This window comes from Poecile atricapillus, chromosome 2 (genome assembly GCF_030490865.1).
Source record: "Poecile atricapillus isolate bPoeAtr1 chromosome 2, bPoeAtr1.hap1, whole genome shotgun sequence".
Lineage (NCBI taxonomy): Eukaryota > Metazoa > Chordata > Aves > Passeriformes > Paridae > Poecile > Poecile atricapillus.
The window spans coordinates 18,770,696-18,789,146 of NC_081250.1; the positions used below are offsets into that span (position 1 = coordinate 18,770,696).

The 18,451-nt window shown below is 44.3% G+C and overlaps 1 protein-coding gene across 1 annotated transcript; it reads left to right on the forward strand.

The window, feature by feature from the left end:
• The first annotated feature begins 10,306 nt into the window (after positions 1-10,306).
• SKIDA1 (SKI/DACH domain containing 1) lies at positions 10,307-17,608 on the forward strand. Its single transcript, XM_058833431.1, has one exon. It carries the CDS (start codon positions 15,078-15,080, stop codon positions 17,544-17,546), a length of 2,469 nt encoding a protein of 822 aa, XP_058689414.1. The 5' UTR covers positions 10,307-15,077; the 3' UTR covers positions 17,547-17,608.
• The last annotated feature ends 843 nt before the right edge of the window (positions 17,609-18,451 follow it).

An 18,451-nucleotide genomic window follows, 5' to 3' on the forward strand; every position in this document is an offset into this window, starting at 1 on the left:
GGGAGGAGACTGGAATGTAGTATGTTTCAGTTGTGCAAAATCAAAGACTGCTCTTAAAAAAAAAAAACACCCTGCACCAAATGTCCTATCAGCACTGAAAAACACAAATTTGAACATAAAACTATTTGTTATAAAACATACTTAAAACACTATTTTTATTACTTTAAAAGCTCATAAAAATACCTTGAAAATTGCAGATGCAAGCAATTATTTTGTAAGAAAATAAAGCAATTAATATATCCTGGTGTTTTAAAAAAACGCAAATTATTTGAAACTGATAGATACAGTGTCGCAGCCCTTCTTCATTCCTGTCAAGAAAATGACATCTAATTTAAAAAGCATTCTCAATGATTCTGCTAACCCTAACACACTCACAAAAAAAAAAAAAAGTCATGGTACAGCAGCAAATCTATCCTTTATTTCCCTCACAGATAAATTAAAATAAATATCCTTTTAAAATAAAAATATATTAAATATATTTTGTTGGATGAATTTATACATTTAGTAAAACCCATATTGTAACAAACAATTGTAAATTTTTCTCACCTTTTTTTTTTTTTTAATTCACTGAGGTCTTCCTGCAATTTCTTCTCTGAAAAGCAACTAGTACAATCAATTCCCAAGCGTCTTTTTTTTATGTTAGCTATTTTAAAGCTCAATCTTTAGTTTTATAAAGAAGCATCACCAAAGAAAAAACTAATTACTTTGCAACAACTTGATTAATGCTGCACCATAGCAACAAGAGTATATTTGTGAAGAACCTACTGTATAGTTTTCAAATAAAAATATTCTCACACCATGTAACACACCAGCTCAGTATTGAACAGCCCGAAATTTTGCTTTGGTTAAAATTTAGTCAAGCCTAATGCATTCAGTTATTTAAAGAAACATTTGTTGTCCTCTCATAGATTTCTCTTTAATTCTTTCTATAGAAAGAGTGTACATGGACTGAAGGAAACTCCATGACTACCACTTTATGGTACTGTGTAATATTGGATTGAAAAAATTAGATAACCTCTTGATAGTTCTGTAAAACAATCATTTAGAGAAGACCTTTGAAATGCAAAATAGGAAAAGAAATGCATTACCACTAAATAAATACTGCAAGTACTAAGCCTATAACAGTTATGGAATCAGAACATAAAATCTTGTAGCATGTATGTTCTTATGATTGTAGTATTTAATAAGCACTGACATGACACAGAAGGCCAATCTTCCTTTTTTAAATCAGGAATCCTGTCCTTCTTTTACTGATATATAAGAGATTAATAATTAGAGAAGAATGTAATTCAGTGAACAATTTTATTGTTAATCTAAATGCAAGGAAAAAATCCAATTCACTTAAAGGAACCTACAAAATCTAGGACCTAAATAAGTTAGAATATAAGAAACTTACAAAAAATTCTGTGTTTCAATTTTTCTTAGATACTTTCACAAACAGAATGAATGTGTAAGTGAAAAAAAATTACACTCTCCAATTGCAAATTGTTTTTAAAAGTTTAAGGCATTCCTCAAGAAAACATTAGCATAGTGAATAGCATTTCAGTTTCATAAACAAAAATAGACGTACTCACACATTTTTACTACAAAATAAGCAGTTGCAACAATAAAAATAAGGTTTTGGAATGCTTAAATGTCACCTTTTTTCCTTAAAATGTGCAAAATCAAATTGTAATTTTAGTGAATAAAACAAAGCATTGAACAAGAAAAAGTCTTTAATTTACAAAGCCACATTACCAGTTGAATATAATCACCAGAAGAATCTTCAAAAAAATAACAGACTTGATATAAAATGCATACTATATTAGAAAACATAAATTGATAATGGGACTTGGAGCTGTAGAGCAGGAAAACTCCCTTCCTTCCAGAAAGCAAACTTCTCACAGTAATTTTTACTCCATTTTCAGATTGGGTCTTTGTTGAGAAAGCTGTGATCTTTACCTATGTGCAGAAAGATACATGCTGCAGCTAAACAGATGCAACTGAAAACAGAAAAATTGCAGTAGCTTAGCAATGTTCAATAGGTAGAATGATCTATCTCTTGATTATCCATTTAAAATACATTGATGCTTGTCTGCCTTTTGTTTATGTGGTTTTAAATCATTAACAGCATTCACTGAAATACCTTCCAATCATGGGTATTGGCTTCATTTCTGGGAAGGCAGTAGTGAAATGGTCACTTTACACAAAATAAAATGCAACTCTTACGTGTTGACCCTCGCACATAGTGCATTTTAAATGCAGTCTGCCTTAGATCCAACAAATTCTTTCTATCCACGTTCAGTTATGAAGGATACAGCATGTCTACAGAAGCCACATTAATAAAGTAAATGTATCTTTACATGCTTACTCTTAAATTGTATTGATGAAGAGTAAAGTTTCTTTTTCCTCTTCCTCTTTTTTAATACACTGCTAAAATCTGTATTTAACATCTATCCAAATGCAATGTACTGAATAATTTAGACGTCTCAACATTTAACATGCAGTCATTTGGTGATGAGGAATTTGCATTGCTCTGTATATTTACATGTCATGCAAGTACAGGTAGCAGCATTGGACATCATGTCAGTGCATCTCCTGGACACCATGCCTCTTCATATGTTGTGCTATTTTCTTCTATGCGAACATATTTACAAATTTTGTACTTCTTTAGACTGAAAAAAAAAGGGGGGGAAATAATTCCACCAACTATTGCATTCATTTTCTTGCTTTTAGTTGTATTATCACCTTTGGAGAGTTTGGTAAATTCCACTTAGCTAGCAGCAATGGATAAAATGGTGGTTTTCAAGTACTGCTTCTGTTACTAGTGCTGGTATTTAAATGTTAATTTCAGTCTGAGGTTTACAGTAAACATGAAACAAGGGACTTTCTTTGAATGAACAATCTCAAATCAAAATTCTAAATAAAGGAAACCTAGCACAGGACGCTTTTAAGTGCAGTGATTATTTCCTTTTAAAAATTTAACATTCCCTAAGTGATAGAAGTTAAAGAAGTTAAATGTGACAGTTAATTTATAATACTCTACATTAAAAAAGCATTTAAATGCTAACCACATTATTATATGAGTTAAGTCAAAGTAATGATAATTACAGTATGATACAAAAGAACCTGAAATAAACTTCTAGCAAACCATACTGAATATTAATGCTGTATTAAGCCCTGAAAAGCTGGGTTAGTAAACTCTGGAATGTAGATTATATGCAACTTAAATGTAATGCAGGGCTTTTCTGCAAAGAAGAATACTTCATTTCAAAGTTTGGATTTTTATGAGCTATGTATTAATTCATTGGATTTATATTAAATACATGTAAATAGCATCACTCCAAGCCCAATCCTCGGATTACTTCTATTGGCATATTTCTAGGTAGGATTTGCTAAATTAACATTCCATATAAATTAATAGCCTTCTTTTCACATTTGTTGTGTTACAATCGGCATTGTGATACTGTGTTGTGTCACTGGTCACATTTATTTGATTTCAATTCAGGAATGGTAGCTATACTACGTATTAAATATGAGAAACAACACGCTGAATTTCCCATCAAATCTCTTAAATGCAGAGTTATTTTAGATGGGTTTGTATAAACAAAACACATATATCTAATATAAGCGTGGGAAAGGAAAAGCTGGTTTGTTATATGCTAAAGCAAATTGGAGTAAATCAACCGCATCCGTGGGCTGGATAAGCAATACTACTCTGCTTTTCCCACTACCATTTGGACAAGACAATGTTACTTTTTTATTTAAAGTGTTTTCTTCTCAACAAGGGGCCACCACTTCCCAATCTCAAAAACACGCCCCAGAATATGTTAATTAATTGTATTGTGTCTCTGAAAGAAAGAGGTTGCCAAATGCAATAAAAAAAAAAAAAAGGTCTTTCGATCAGTGAGCTGCATTCCCACTGCTAGTTACCATCTCATTTCAATTCCATATAGATATACATGTATACATTTCCTCCAGGTACAACTTTGACCATTAAAAGCTCTCTAAGAGCGAAATTCTAACTTGACCACATAGGGTGTATATGGGAAGCTTAACATTCCTGGTGAATTAAGCGCACAAGCCTCGGATCATTTTTTGTCAATCCTACTACGGTACTTCAGAGTCGGGAATGTGGGTAATTTCTATAACATGGTACTTCCCAATTAAAAGTAACAACAATGCTCCTCTGTGAAAAAAAATTAATATATAAAAAGTGTCAACACATTCCACACAAATACAAAATAAAGAGTAATGAATAATGGCAACAAAAGGTCTCTTCCTATTTTTTACAATCTTTCATTTCAATGAGATAGTTTTCAAATAGAGATATAGTGTTTTAGCAAATGCAAGAGTATTAAATATCCTTTTGAATGACATTTTCTAAATTTGTAGTAACCCTCTGAAAATTCCCAAGCAGCAATCAAGAGCAAATGCATCTCCGGAATACGCAAGCAGGACAAGTAAAACAAAACAAAAATCTCTTTTTCCTCGATCTTATAGCTAATGCCATTAAATACTACTAGGGTGGTGTTTTCTGTATATTACTTGCATCTTCAGCTTTTGAATAATATTCATGCTTTTAACTATCTAAATTGAATTGAGTTTTTATTTGGAGGAGTCCAACAAAAGCCTGCAAGTTTTCCAAGAGTGAAAGAAAAGTCCCAAACGGCATTATCTTAAACAATGACTGCAAGCATGCAACTTCCCAAGTGTGCATGGGGAAAGAAAAGTCACTCCAGAATTATTTTCAGCTAAGTGATATCTATAAACATCAATCTTTAATCTCTTTTACTTACTGATCACCATCTATGATAAATGTTAATTTTTTGACATATATTTATTTTTTTTAAAGTCTAGATATCGTTTCTAATATTTTAAAATAAATTCACAAGCACTCGGCGATAACTCGCTAAAAATAATCACAATTCTCCTAGAAAGGATTTTCTTAAAATAACTTCTTCTCTAGAAACTCTTTCGTCATCACAAATATGAGTCCCTACATGTTTTAATTTTATCTTCCAGAAACAATGTCCAAATACTTTTTTTTTTCTTAGATGATTAAGGGCACTTGTTGGAAATTTTCTTGAACATCAAGGTAGTTAATTCTTCCCCTATTGAAATACATGAGAAAGTTCAGTCTGAAATGGTGTACTGAAAAAAATTTAATTTCTACCTATTTTCAGGGAGAAAAAATGCAACATTTTTCCTATGAAACAAATCTTTTAAAATCTCAAACCAACATAAAACAATCATTTTGGGGGGAAAAAATCTATCATGGTGCTTATACGAAAAACAGTATAAGATTAATCTTCGCTTTTATAGACAGATTTAAGAATAGTTCCTTCCAAAATTCTTTTTGGCCACATTTATTAATCCAAATCCAGTGGGTCGGAGCAGTTTTTCCCAATTTCTTTAACAAGTCCTGCTCTAAAATCCACCCAGAAACAGATGTTACTTTATGTACAATTCCGCTGCGGTAGTTGGGGGGTTTTTACCTTTCAAGTAACACGTGAGCTACAGCCTCACGGAGCTCCCTCAGTGGATGGCACTTCTAAAGGCTCCTCTCTACTCATGAACCCGGTTTCCCGGCGGGTCCCCCCGCGCCGCTGCCTGCGAGCACACAGCATGCGGGGCCCGGGGCTCTCCCTCCTCCCCGCCGGCGGAAAGCGGCGCGAAAAGAGGCGGCCGGGGAACAATGGGGAGCGCCGGGAGCAGGGGGAGCCCCGGCCGCGCTTCCTCCGGCCCCGCCGCCGCTTCCTGCGGGCTCGCGCGCCGCTCCGCTCCCTGGGGCAGCCTGCCCGGAGCCCGCCCCGCTGACGGGAGACCCCCGCTCACCCTTGGAATCCCCCGTGCCCGCGCCGCGCTGCCGAGGGCACCCACGAGTTTACTCTCGTAGCCACTCGCTCGCCCCCGAGCTCTCCCGCCCCCGCACGGCGAGCGGGGCTGCCCGGCTGGCGCGGCGCCAGCCCCGCTCCTGAGCCTATCCCGGGGTCGGGCGGGCGGCCTATGGGAGCCCTGATCCCGCTGCCCCGGGCTCCTGCCCCGCATGCCGCGAGCACTGCCCGCAGGAGAGCGGCAGCACTACAGAGGCGCCGCGGCCCCGCTGCACTGCGCGCTCCCTCCCTTCAGGGGACGGTGCTGCGCACAAAGGGCGGCTCAGCATTGTTCTCCTCCCTGACCCCCAAATCCCCTCTTCCCCGCCGGGAGAGGCGAACGGGAAGGGCCGGGACGAAGGGCGAAGACGGGGAGAGGCCAACTGCCCGCGGTGCTGGCCGCTTCCCAGCGTATCCTGCCTGCCATCTTCACCTTTCCCAAAACTTGCCTTCGTGCTGTGCCCGCCGTCGAAGCCCGCCGGCCCACCATCCCTCCTTCCCTCTTCGCAATGTAATGGGTCTTTCACATGTCACTTCGCCTAAAAATCCCACTGAGGCTACAAAGGAACCTCTGCCCACACCCCAGCCACCCAAGCATCCTTGTCGAGCTTGTGCACGGGATCACCCGCTTCACATACCCGCAGAGGAGAAAAAAAACCCTCAACTGTACCAATGCAAGGTATTCTTTGAGGATTTTGTCCTCCGATTCACAGAAGCGTCCTTCTTTTTAACCTTGATGGGCCTGGTTAGGTGACCAGGCGATATTTAACCTACAGTCCCTTGCCACCTGCAGCCCAGTGCATTCCTGTCCCCACGCTCAGAACTCCATGGAGCAGACACCAAGACACCGGGATCCAGCAGAAAACTCAAAGCATGTGAAGAAGAGAGTGGGAGCTACAACATGACACTGAGGAAAAACCACGGCTCGATTTAAATAATTGCATAATATTAGGATTTAACTTATAAATGTTTACATTTGTGTGATTTGATTAATGTCACGTTTGATTTCCTTAAAGCCACTGACAAGGTACTTTAAAACACGAGATTAACGTCTACCAGCGATGAAATTCAACAGGCAAATCCCCTTCCCAACACGCGGGCAAGCAGGGACCTCGGACCGCCTTTCTGCTCCCCGCAGCCCTCGGCCAAGGGGGCTCCGGGCACATCCCGTGGTCTGCGATCCCCCTCCCCCGCAGGTGACAGGATTCCCGGCCGGCCCCTCCCCCGGCACCCGCCGCGCTGCACGGGGCTCTGCCGGCGCTCCCGTTCAAACGCGGCCGAGCCCGCCTCTGCCCCGCCCCCAGCCGGCCGTTACCGCCGCCGCAACAGGGACACCCCGATCCCGCCCCGGCGCTTCCCGAGGGAGGCGCCGCCGCCCCCGGGTTTTCCCGGAATGCCGGGGGGAACGGAGCGGGGGGAGGGGAAGCAGCGGCGGGAGGCTCGAGCGCGGCACGAGCGCGGCCGGCGCGGGGGATTGTGGGTAGGAAGGTGGTCGGGGCAGCAAAGGAAGCGGCGGGCGGGGATGGGGGGGGTGAAAGGTCAGCGGCCGAGAGCCCCCGCGCCAATGGCGGGCGGGCCGGGCCTGTCCCGCACGGCGAGTCGGGGTCGTGCCGCTCTCCGCGGCTGTAAACACGGAGCGTGTCTGCCCGCGTGTGTCCGTGTGCCTGTCCCTGCGTGTCTCTGTGTCCCGGGCCGCCGCCGCCCCTTGTAACGGTCCGCGCGAGGCCCAGCGCGCGCGGTGTTTGTTCGCCCCCCTGCCCCTCCCCCACCGCTCTTACACGCGATTTATGGGATTTGCAAATAATTCCGGGGTTTTTTTCTCCCTCCGCACCCCCTCCTACCCCGGCTCCTAACCTCCGCTTCCTCTCCCACCGCCTCGGCAGTCACCGGGGAGCTCCGTCGTCGCCGGCAGCCCGGGGCCGGGCAGAGCCCGCACACAAAGGTCCCGGCCCCGATCCCTCTGCCGCCGGCCGCGGCTCGCGGGGACTGTCCGGTGAGTCCAGAGCCATGGAATCTGCAGCTCCTGCTCGCGGCGGGCTCCGGCCACCAACGGGGGTGACTTGAACAGCCCCGCAACTTTCTCCCCGGGCCCCGCACCCCCGACCCGCCGCCAAAGGTAAAGCTGGAGCGAGCCCCCTCGCCAGCCTCTCGCAGTGAGGCTCAAACGGAGGAGGAAAATGGGAAATGTTCACACGGAGAAGTGGTTCCCTTTGTTCTTTCATTGTTTCTACCCGAACTGGCGGATACAAGGGATAAACACTTACCTTCTCTCCTTTTTGCTCCAAAACACACACGTTCTCATCAACTTTAAAATGCACGGTCCGCTTTGGAAGCGACTACAAATGTCGGGAGAGTTTGTATTCCGTTCTTTTACACTCTGCTCTTTTTAGTGTAAGATTAAGTTGTCGAGCACGTTGTTGCAAGCCCCCCGCCTTAGTGAATGGTCACGTTTAGGACCCTCCAAGTCCATCCTAATTCTGCCAGTAGAATTGAGGGTATTGGAGGTCTAAACTTTCAAAAGGAAAAGGGCCTGCATCTATCGAGCAGACCTGAAAATATACTCAGATCCTCACTCACTTCCACAAAATGGATATAAACATCTCACCCCAGACAACTCAATGAAATACACATTTTAAAGCTTGAATGTGGAAAAGCTGTTCCCTCGGCTGAGATAAGCTAAAAGCAAATTGGCGTGAAGAAAATCTACCTCAGTGTATTCCACAGCGGGAATAGTCTCTGTAGTTTTAAACAAGTAAATAAGAGCATCATATAGAAATGCTAAGCATAAAGTTAAAAGGAAAACAACCTCTGAGGAATATGCTACCCGGGGTGGAATGGGGAGAATCACAGTTTTTTAAAGTGTCCCTTCTTTGCAAAAATTACTGCTTTTCTTTTTTCTCCCCATGCAACCAAGGCGGGGGGAGAGGAACCCATTTTCTGTTCTCTTTGTAGTCCAGTCGGCATTTTACACCCAGAAACACACGCAGTTCCCCCCCAAACCTTGCTTTAATCTGATTACGATGAGATTTGCTGATACAATGAATATTTGAAATGATCCTTGTGTCTTAGTGAGTGGGAAGCATTTCCAGGCTCCCGTTTCCAAGGCTCCCTGCTGCAGAGGGAAGAGGAGCGGCAGGGAGACCCCTCTCCCCGAGGCCCCGGCGGGGTGGCAGCCGGGCATGGGGGGGACAGCCCCCTCCTCCAGTGCCCAAGGGCGCTGGATTAATTTAGCCAAACTCCCTCGGCCGGTGGTTGGAGCAGAACCTTTAAGTGTCTTTTCCCCCTGCATCATTATGCCTTTGCCAATTGAAAAATAAACAAATAATAGCAAAATAAATTTTAAAGAAAAGAGAGGATGCGGGCGACCCAAAGTAACTGTGTGACCGGGAGTACATGTTGTCTCACACCCCCTCTCCTCCTCTTCCTCCCCCTCCTCCCGATGTGGCCTTAATGGCAAACTGGAAGGCCGGTTTATTTTGTAGGGCCATATTACAACCAGCAAGGTAAATAGGGAGTCGTGGGGGAGAGGGAGGGAGGAGGGAGGGAGCAAAAGGGGCTTTTCTTTGATAGCGTTTAATTGGAATTGAAACATTCTGGGGCTGTAAACATTCTTTATTTATTCAGCACACATAAGCGGGCATTGTTTTATCACCATCATAATTACGGTGTCCTTTAAACTGACTGATAGCAAAGGAGATAAGGGAATGCGCCTGTAGCTCCAGATCAAATCGCTGGCTCGCCCCTCTCCCCGGGTCACCAGGAGCCGCACGGTCCTTGGAGATGAGGAGCGCCGGAAGATTGTGGCTTGGCTATTCCTTACGTCATGAAAGTGATTTGTACCACATTGCTAATTTGGTGCAATTCATAACCTCCTGATCTCCTTCGTTTGCAACTGCTTTTCAGTTTGCAGGGTACGTTTTTTAATATGTAATTTCCCACCGTAGAAATTAAGAGTGATCACCTATGTGCAGGAGAGGATCTTGTTTCCCAATGTTTGTTGCTTTACCTTTGTCTAATTAAAAATGCAAACTTTTAGGATCCTTTCAGAACAAAGCCTCACCAAATCCCCTTTACGTCCAAGGATTTGCAAATTTATAAAGGCTGCATTGAATTCAGCATGGGTCAAGGGGCAAAAAAAGGGTAGAAGGTCACTGCATTTTGATTATGGGTCAGTAAACAACATGGCATGTAGTATGTGTCCAGAAACTCCTGCTAAAAAGTATTTTAAAACTACCATGAGTATTAAATTCAAGAAATAGTCTTAGCCCATAGTGATTATAAATTGCATCAAATTCTAGTGTGCAAGAAATACTCCAGCCCCCATGAAAAAAAAAAAAAAAACAAAAAAACTCACAAACTTAAAAAGCACTTAGTAGAACTCTGCATTGCATCTCTGTTTACAAAAAGAAAAAAAAAAAAAAAGAGAGAAAAAAAAAAAAAGGAAGAAAGGAGGGGGAAAAAAAAAGGGGGGGAGGAAAGGAAAAAAAAAGGAAAAAACAACCCCGAAACTTCTAGGCATAAGAGTGTTAGCCAGATTATGATTTTTTTTTTTCCCCAGACTGATGGGTGGTATTTCTTTGTCCCACACATTTAGGAGATTTAGTTATACATTCTGATACGTCGTCTGACTAGAATATATGGCAAATTTTAGTTTCTAGAGTCACATTTGGCTGACTTTAAAATAGCAGAAGGATCCTATTATACTATTCTTTGACCCTGTTATATTTACGTTACTGGACTCTTTGTGATAGCCTCTAGCTGCTTTCTGTCTGTGTCCTCCTTGAGCAAAATATGCCCAACAGTAACTAGAAGCAGGGTGTAGTATTAGAAATCAAGTTCTCATGTGAAATATGTATTTCTGCGCAGCATCATGAAAGCAAAAGGTTTATTTAATACTTGTCAATCCCTGAAGACATAGTCCAGCATTAACAAATAATAATAAATAATAATAATACTCTAATAATGTGGCAATCCTAGTGTGAAAACGCATATGACCCTTAGGTTTTCCTGAAGATTTTCAGAATTCTCCCCATTAGTACAACCGGTGGTGGACATTGCTGTTGCATTTCCCAGTGAAACGTTTAAAAGACTGTAAATGGTGTGTGCATTACTACATTGCAGAAGGAAGAGGTCAGGCTAAATTGCACTGGTATTTAAACATAATCATACTATGAAAATAAATCAAAACATCACGTAAAAGGAGTATTTTAAATGTTACACACGTTTTCTTTCTGGAATGACATGGCTAAGCTGTACCCTGTGAGCATATATATTTTAACACACGTTTACAAAAATAAAAGTGTATGATTTTCAACAAATGGGAATAGGTCTACAGTGAAGTATTGCGAATATTATTTTGCTCTTTCTTTCCTAATGAGGTTTATCCTTCGGCCAGACAGTTGTAAGACTGAAATACTACTGGCTATAGAGTGTAGATTGCAGATTGCATGCTACTCAATGTGAAAAGGAGCACATTTGATTGATCGCCTCTGTGTGTGTGTGCGTCCATACACACAACTCTCTGTAGTTGCATGTGTATGTGTTTGGCAAAACCGGGCATCTCTGAGCATCCTTATCTTAAGAAATGTGAGTCAAACATCCATTCCTTTAATCATGTTCATCTTTGATCACCAGCAAGGGTGACACAGTCCACAAAATTAACAAAGAATCTCCCTTGCTTTTGAGAGATAGCTACATGTACATCTGGGTCTGCACACACATGCACATGGACACACGAACATGCAGGCATACATCCCAGTAAGTAAATTACGGCATAACTTTTCATGTAATTGACACCAGACACCTTTAATTTTTCATTTTCATTCTTTTGACCAGCATTCACATTAACAATCTAAGCCGTAAATGTTGGTGGCTATTGATTGCAATCCCCTGTGTGCGTGCAAATCCATTTTCAAGTCCCCTGCCTTTAATGTGCGTGTGCGTGTGCAAGGGGCCTCTGACGGCTGTTTGTCAGGATCTCCCCCAGCCTGTTTGAAGACGACCCCGGATACACAACATGTGCTGATGGCCAAGGGAAAGCACACACTCACACACAGACACACACACACAGACACACACACAGACATGCACACAGACACACACATGCACACACACATGCACACAAAAAGATCCAAACCAAATGATGGAGAAATAAAGAAACAAAGCTCTCTTGTGTGAGATGCAGAGAAAGATATGCAACCGAAAGTGTAAGTATACGGTGGGGATGTGTAGGTTGGGCTCCTGACATTTCCCAAGACTTCTCCTGGGCTTCTCCCTGCCGACATCTGGAGCTGCCTCGACCCCAGTGCTCATGGCCGCACCTTTTGGGAACCCGAGATTTGCCGAAAAGCCGTCACTAGTTTTAAACATTTGGTAGTGCTGGATTTTTTTTTAAATAAATAAATAAATAAATAAATAAATGACATTTTTAAAATAGTTGCCGAATCCCACTGCCAGGCTATCACCGGCAGTGAGTGGGTGCGGGTATGGGTGCCCGTGGCTCCCTGCGTGCAAACGCACGCGTGGATTTACACGGGAATCCTCCCCAGCTGAACTACCTGACAAATAAAGGACTTTTCAGCCCATCGGAGTTTTGGGTAATGTCTTCTGAGCAGCTTTCTCGGAGTTTACTGTTCCTTTACTGTTGACTCCATAGCCTTAACCTTAAAGCAGGGGGAGGAGAGCAGTAGGGAGGGGGTGGGGGTGTTCGCAGCATATAAGTACATCAGGAGGAATTTTTAAACGACCTTATTGTCTCTAGCTCTAGAAAGACCGCGATGATTTCTTTTTAACGCCAGCAGCTGTTTTCTCTTGAAACTTTGCTTTTTTTGCCTCTCATACGAGCGAGCAGGAGAAAGGCAAGGCTGGGGGATCCAGATGCGAGGAGAGGGAAGGAAGGAGAACTCCGCGGATGGTCTGAGCTGTGCCGAGGCATTGTTCACTGCTGCCTCTCGGTTACGTTTAAAGGCTGAAATATCACGAGATCCACTCAATGATCCTTTTCTAATTCGAAGGACAAAATGTAATTTGCTGTAGCTCTGCTTTCTCGGATGGGAATACTATCCCCAGGTTTCAGAGGAAGAACTAGGCATCGCGGTTCGCACACACATGGATTAAGTTGAACAGCGGCGATTACATCTGCGCGGAGAGCAACAGTAGTCCAGGGCTGACTTTTCAAATCTCAGCTCTCGGAGTTAGAGGCTCCCTTGAATAGACTTCCTCCATTCCCGGATGCACTTCTCCAAATTCCCACTTCTCTCTCGAATTCCTGTGAAATTGGGGGCTTGCCTGCATTTCGCCTTGGCATGCAAAACGGCGTTTTCACAGAGTGATTATGCGCTTTCTTTTAGCTGTACCTGACGGGGTAACACGAACTCCACGCACCATATTGCCAACACGCGGAGTGGATATTGACGTTTGGGATTGAAGATTTTTTTTTTTTTTTCCCTCTACCGATTTTTTTGCCAAGTCACAGCAGTATGAGATGTCTCATTAATCTCGCGGATGTGTCTAATTCTGGATGTGCAGTGATACATAAAAGTGCTGGTGTTTGTATCCAGCGGAACACTGGATGCACGGCAGAGATTGGTGATTTTTTTTTTCGCAGCGCCTAACGTGCAAACCGCAAGCATCACTTTAACGTGACAAGGGAGAGGCATGCAGCTATCGCAACATTTGTGAAATCCTCGTTCTTGACACTCGAATAATTTAACGTTCCTAAGAAGAGGTTAAACCTTCATGCTGCTTCTTCAAATTGATTTTAAGGGACTGCTATAAATGGAGCATCAAAAAGCTTCGGCAGGGCTACTCCGAGCGCAATATGCAAACTGCGAGCCAGAAGCATCCTAGCCCGATGCAATATCGTACATTGTGTATTCCAGCACTTTTTTGTTATTACGTAAAGGCTCCTGGAAGCACCTTGGATATTTTACATTCTCCTCTCTCTCTCTGCTGGAAGCAATCAGCACACAGGAATCCTGACGTGGGCTCTGGGACTATAGGACATTCCAGCTCGTGATCCAGCACGGTTAATCGCGAAAAGTGTATACATTTCTGGCTTATCTATGCTTTGTTATGGGTCTGACGTGAGCTCACGTCCTCCTCCCCCCTCCTGCAATATTACAGGCAGAATTTCAGTTAAAAGTGTTATAGTATCACGGTGCGGGAACCCGTGATATTCAGACAGCAAAAATAACCTTAGTACCCGGCTATAAAAAGCTAATTAAGCAGAAGAGGAAAATCAAGAGAAACTCGAAAATGTAAGTACTCCCTCTCGTTAACAACCGAACATTTAACTTTGGAGCCTCAGAAGGGGAAATACCAGGCTGTTCTGCACGTTTTCGCTAAGCTTCATTTTCCACACAATGCAGAATAAAACGCTGTTTTAAAGCGGCTACATTACCGAAGGATTTTCCATCGCTACGATCAGACTTATGTCCTTTAAATTCACGGCATGCACAAAAGAGCAACGTTTGTCCAAAACAGGCTGAAAATATACGAAACGATAGGGGGAAAAGGCATACAAATCCTTCCTCCGAAGCTAGCGACGAGGAAGTCTGAGAGGGCTGAGTGTGTTTGAGCTTGGATTGTTTAATAGAAAGATTTATATACTAACTGTATTATTTACTTTGGGAGGGGAGGTGGCAGTATAAGGGTATGCTAATTAGTGGGAGATTTTTTGGGGGAAGGGGTGGAATATCAATTTTTATTGCATCACCTGTCAGGAGTGTCCAATCAGCGTTGGCTTTAGGGGAATTAATTGATGAAGGTGTCTCCGGACGAGCTCACTTCACTCTGTCATTTTATTTGTAGCTAAAGCAGCGGCGGGAATAGCAGCTGCATTTCTTTTCTCTTCCTCCCTTCACATTCCATTATCATAGTTTCCAATGGAAAAGCAGGGAATGAAAGGGAACAGGTACTGATCTTCAACAGCAACTTAGAGAAACACTTTGGCAAACCTGATTTTTAAGATTATATATTGATTGTAGTCTCACGGTATTTTTTAATTTATTTTTTAAAATTTTGTCTAAAGTTTGGCACTTCATTCACCAGGAATAACAGCCTTTGTTATATTTTATTAGCAGGATGCCTTGAGACAAATACAGCATCTGGCTGAGGATTGTGTGTGTGTGGCTTTTTCTTTTTTTTTTCTTTTTTCTTTTTTTTTTTTTTTCATCATCTCTCCCTCTCTCTGCAAATGCTGGGAATAATTTAATTCACGAAATGGGAGACCTGAAGTCGGGTTTTGAAGAGGTGGATGGCGTGAGGCTCGGCTACCTCATCATTAAAGGAAAGCAAATGTTTGCACTCTCCCAGGTTTTTACAGACCTGCTCAAAAACATCCCGCGAACTACCGTGCACAAGCGAATGGATCATTTAAAAGTAAAAAAACATCACTGCGACTTGGAGGAGTTGAGGAAACTCAAAGCCATCAACTCCATCGCTTTCCACGCCGCCAAATGCACCCTGATCTCCAGAGAGGACGTGGAAGCCCTATACACATCCTGCAAAACCGAACGGGTTCTTAAAACGAAACGGAGGAAACTAAGCCGGGCGCTGTCTGCCACCGATCTCCGGCCGGAGCTCGCTCCCGCCGACCCCTTCTCCGGCTTCTGGAAGGAGAACAAACTTTGGCTGGGTCTGAGCGACTCTCCTCGGCCGCTGCTGCCTGTCCGGAGGAAAGCTCTGCGCCCGGGGGACACAGCCTTGCTACCGGCCGCTCATCTACCTCACATTTTTAGTAAATACACTGGCCACAGCTACCCAGAAATCGCTCGGGCGCCTTGCAAATCCCCCGTAAACTATGAAACGGCGCCGGCGGTGGGCGGCTGCGTGCCCCTGCGCTCCCGCCGCCCGCTCGCCGCCGCGGCTCGGCCCCGGCTCCCGACCGCCGGTCCCCCGCCCCTGCCCGCCCGCTGCCGCCGCCGCCGCCACGGGGCGGCCTCCGCCGCCGTCACGCTGGGCCCCCCCGGCGGCGCCCGCCGGCCCCTGGCCCTGCCCCGGCCCTGCCGGCCCCGCGGCGCCCCGCGGCTGCCGCTGCCTCTGCCCCGCGGCTTCGGGCCGCCCGCCTTCCCCGAGAGCGGCAGCAGCGACTCCGAGTCCAGCTGCTGCTCGGGCCGCGCCGCCCACGACTCGGACTGCGGCTCCAGCCTCTCCAGCTCCAGCGAGGGCAGCTCGGAGGAGGAGGACGAGGAGGAGGAGGACGAGGAGGGCAGCGGCGCCTCGGACTCCAGCGAGGGCAGCTCGGAGGAGGAGGAGGAGGAGGAGGAGGAAGAGGAGGAGGAAGAGGAGGAGGAGGAGGACAGCACCTCGGACTCCGACTCCAGCTCGGTCTCCAGCCAGGTTTCGGTGCAGAGCATCCGCTTCAGGCGCACCAGCTTTTGCAGCCCGCCCGGCGTGGTCCACGCCAACTTCTTGTACCATCTGGCGGCCGCCGCCGCCTCCCGGCCCCCGGCCCCGGCGGAGCCCGGCGGGCTGCCCGCCCTCCGCGGCGCTCCCGGCGGAGTCAAACCGGAGCTGCCGGAGGAGTGGGGCTGCCCCGGCTGGGCTCCCGCCGCCCCGGCGCTGCGCTGCTCCGGCGGCCTGGGGAGCTGCTTCGCGGAGATAAGAGATGATAGGGTATCCGAACTCACATTCCCACACTCTGAATTTTCCAATAATGCCAAGAGTACTGACCTAACAATTAACTGTGTTGCAAAGGGGGCCTCTTCACCTAGCCCAAAGACAAACAATGCATTTCCACAACAAAGAATACTCAGAGAGGCAAGGAAATGCCTTCAAGCAACTACTACACACCGTGCAGATAACAATACAATAGCTGCTAGGTTCTTAAATAATGATTCTTCATCAGCGGCAGCAAATTCAGAGAAAGATTCCAAAATCCCTCATTGTATTGAATTTGCCACGGATTTGCCCTCTTTACAAACTGATCCTGCGGAGGATGCTGCTTCTCCAGGGGCAGCAGCAGCAGCTGAGCTCCAGTGCACTGATACAGGCAATAAGGCATTGCCATTCCTGCACAGCATTAAAATCAAAATAGAGGACAGCAGTGCGAACGACGAGTATGAGCCTGATCTTACAACACATAAGCTAAAGTGTGAGTGCAATGATACTAAGGATGAGTTTTACGGTGTGACTGAGAGTAATAACCAGGACGCTTTATTAACAGCCAAGGAAGATTCTGCATGCACTGAGAAAGAAACCACTTCCTTAAACCCACTGACTCAGAGTCAGGTCCTCTCATGCACTTTAGGTACTCCAAAACCTGAGGATGGGGAGTATAAATTTGGAGCAAGGGTGAGAAAAAATTACAGGACCCTGGTTTTGGGAAAACGACCTGTACTGCAGACTCCTCCAGTCAAACCAAATTTGAAATCAGCTCGAAGCCCACGTCCTACAGGTAAAATCGAGACACATGAAGGAACACTGGATGATTTTACAGTTAACAATAGACGCAAAAGGGTAGCCAGCAATGTAGCATCAGCAGTGAAAAGGCCATTTAATTTCATGGCAAATTTTCCCTGTCCACCATCACTAATTATTGGCAATGATGGGGATTTGTTGCCAGCTTATTCCTTAAACACCACTAAGGATTCCCAACCACCTCACAAGGCCCATCCTGTATGGAAATGGCAGCTGGGCGGTTCTGCAATACCTCTTCCACCTAGCCACAAATTCAGGAAATTTAATTAATAAAGTAGTTTGGAAAATATTTTCTTGAACCACCTTTAACTTTCTTACCTTTTTTTTTTTTTTTTTTTTTAACTCTGCAGCATGGTTTGTACAAACCCATTAATGCTATACACTTTTGGAATCCTGTTTTATCACATCGTGAAGACAGATACCGGATTACTATTTTATTTACCGTTTCAACAGTGGGGTTTTTTTTCCTTATTTTGGGGTCTTGGTGGGATTTTTTTTTTGGTTGTTGTTGGTTTGGGCTTTTTTGTTTGTTTGTTCTGTTGCATTGTTCTTGTTTTTGTTTTTGTTTTTTTTATTATGTTACATTCCACAGAGTACTTCAGGCTAAAGACTCAAGTTAAACTCAGTTATTATGGTAGAGCTGGAACACTTTACTGTTTAAATGCTAATAATGCACCAGTACCTCAATTCAACTGCTGCAAATAAATGTCAAAAGGTTGAATAATAAATATTAGAATGAGCCATTAAATTTATGCACTAGATTTTGAAAATGGAAGTCTAACTGTTAATTCAGTTAAACTTTGTTAAGTTACATGGTTGCACAGTAAGGGTTCACTATAATTCAATGTGGCAGCAGTCTACTTTTCGGGAGCTTTGTTTTCGGGTGCAGGGGTGTCTTTTTTGAAGAGCAGTTGCACTTACTCCTTTTTCTCCGGTTTGCAAAAGACTGGGGTCCGCCTGTGACCCCAGCGCTGGGAAAAGCTGCCTCATTTGAAACCAGTAAATAAATGTGGAATTCTATTTTTGGTAAAAGGGTGTCTTCTTACTTGTACAGTCACTCTTTGCAATTGGGAAGCCTTTTTGTTTCACCCAGAGGTCTTAAATAAGGTTACTGTTATCCACTAATGTCATACTTAAGTTGTGGTCTGAACATGCCCCTTAGAAACTTGCAAAGC

Excerpts from the sequence above, each read along its gene's own strand:
- SKIDA1 (XM_058833431.1), top strand. The coding sequence starts at position 15,078 with ATGGGAGACCTGAAGTCGGGTTTTGAAGAGGTGGATGGCGTGAGGCTC.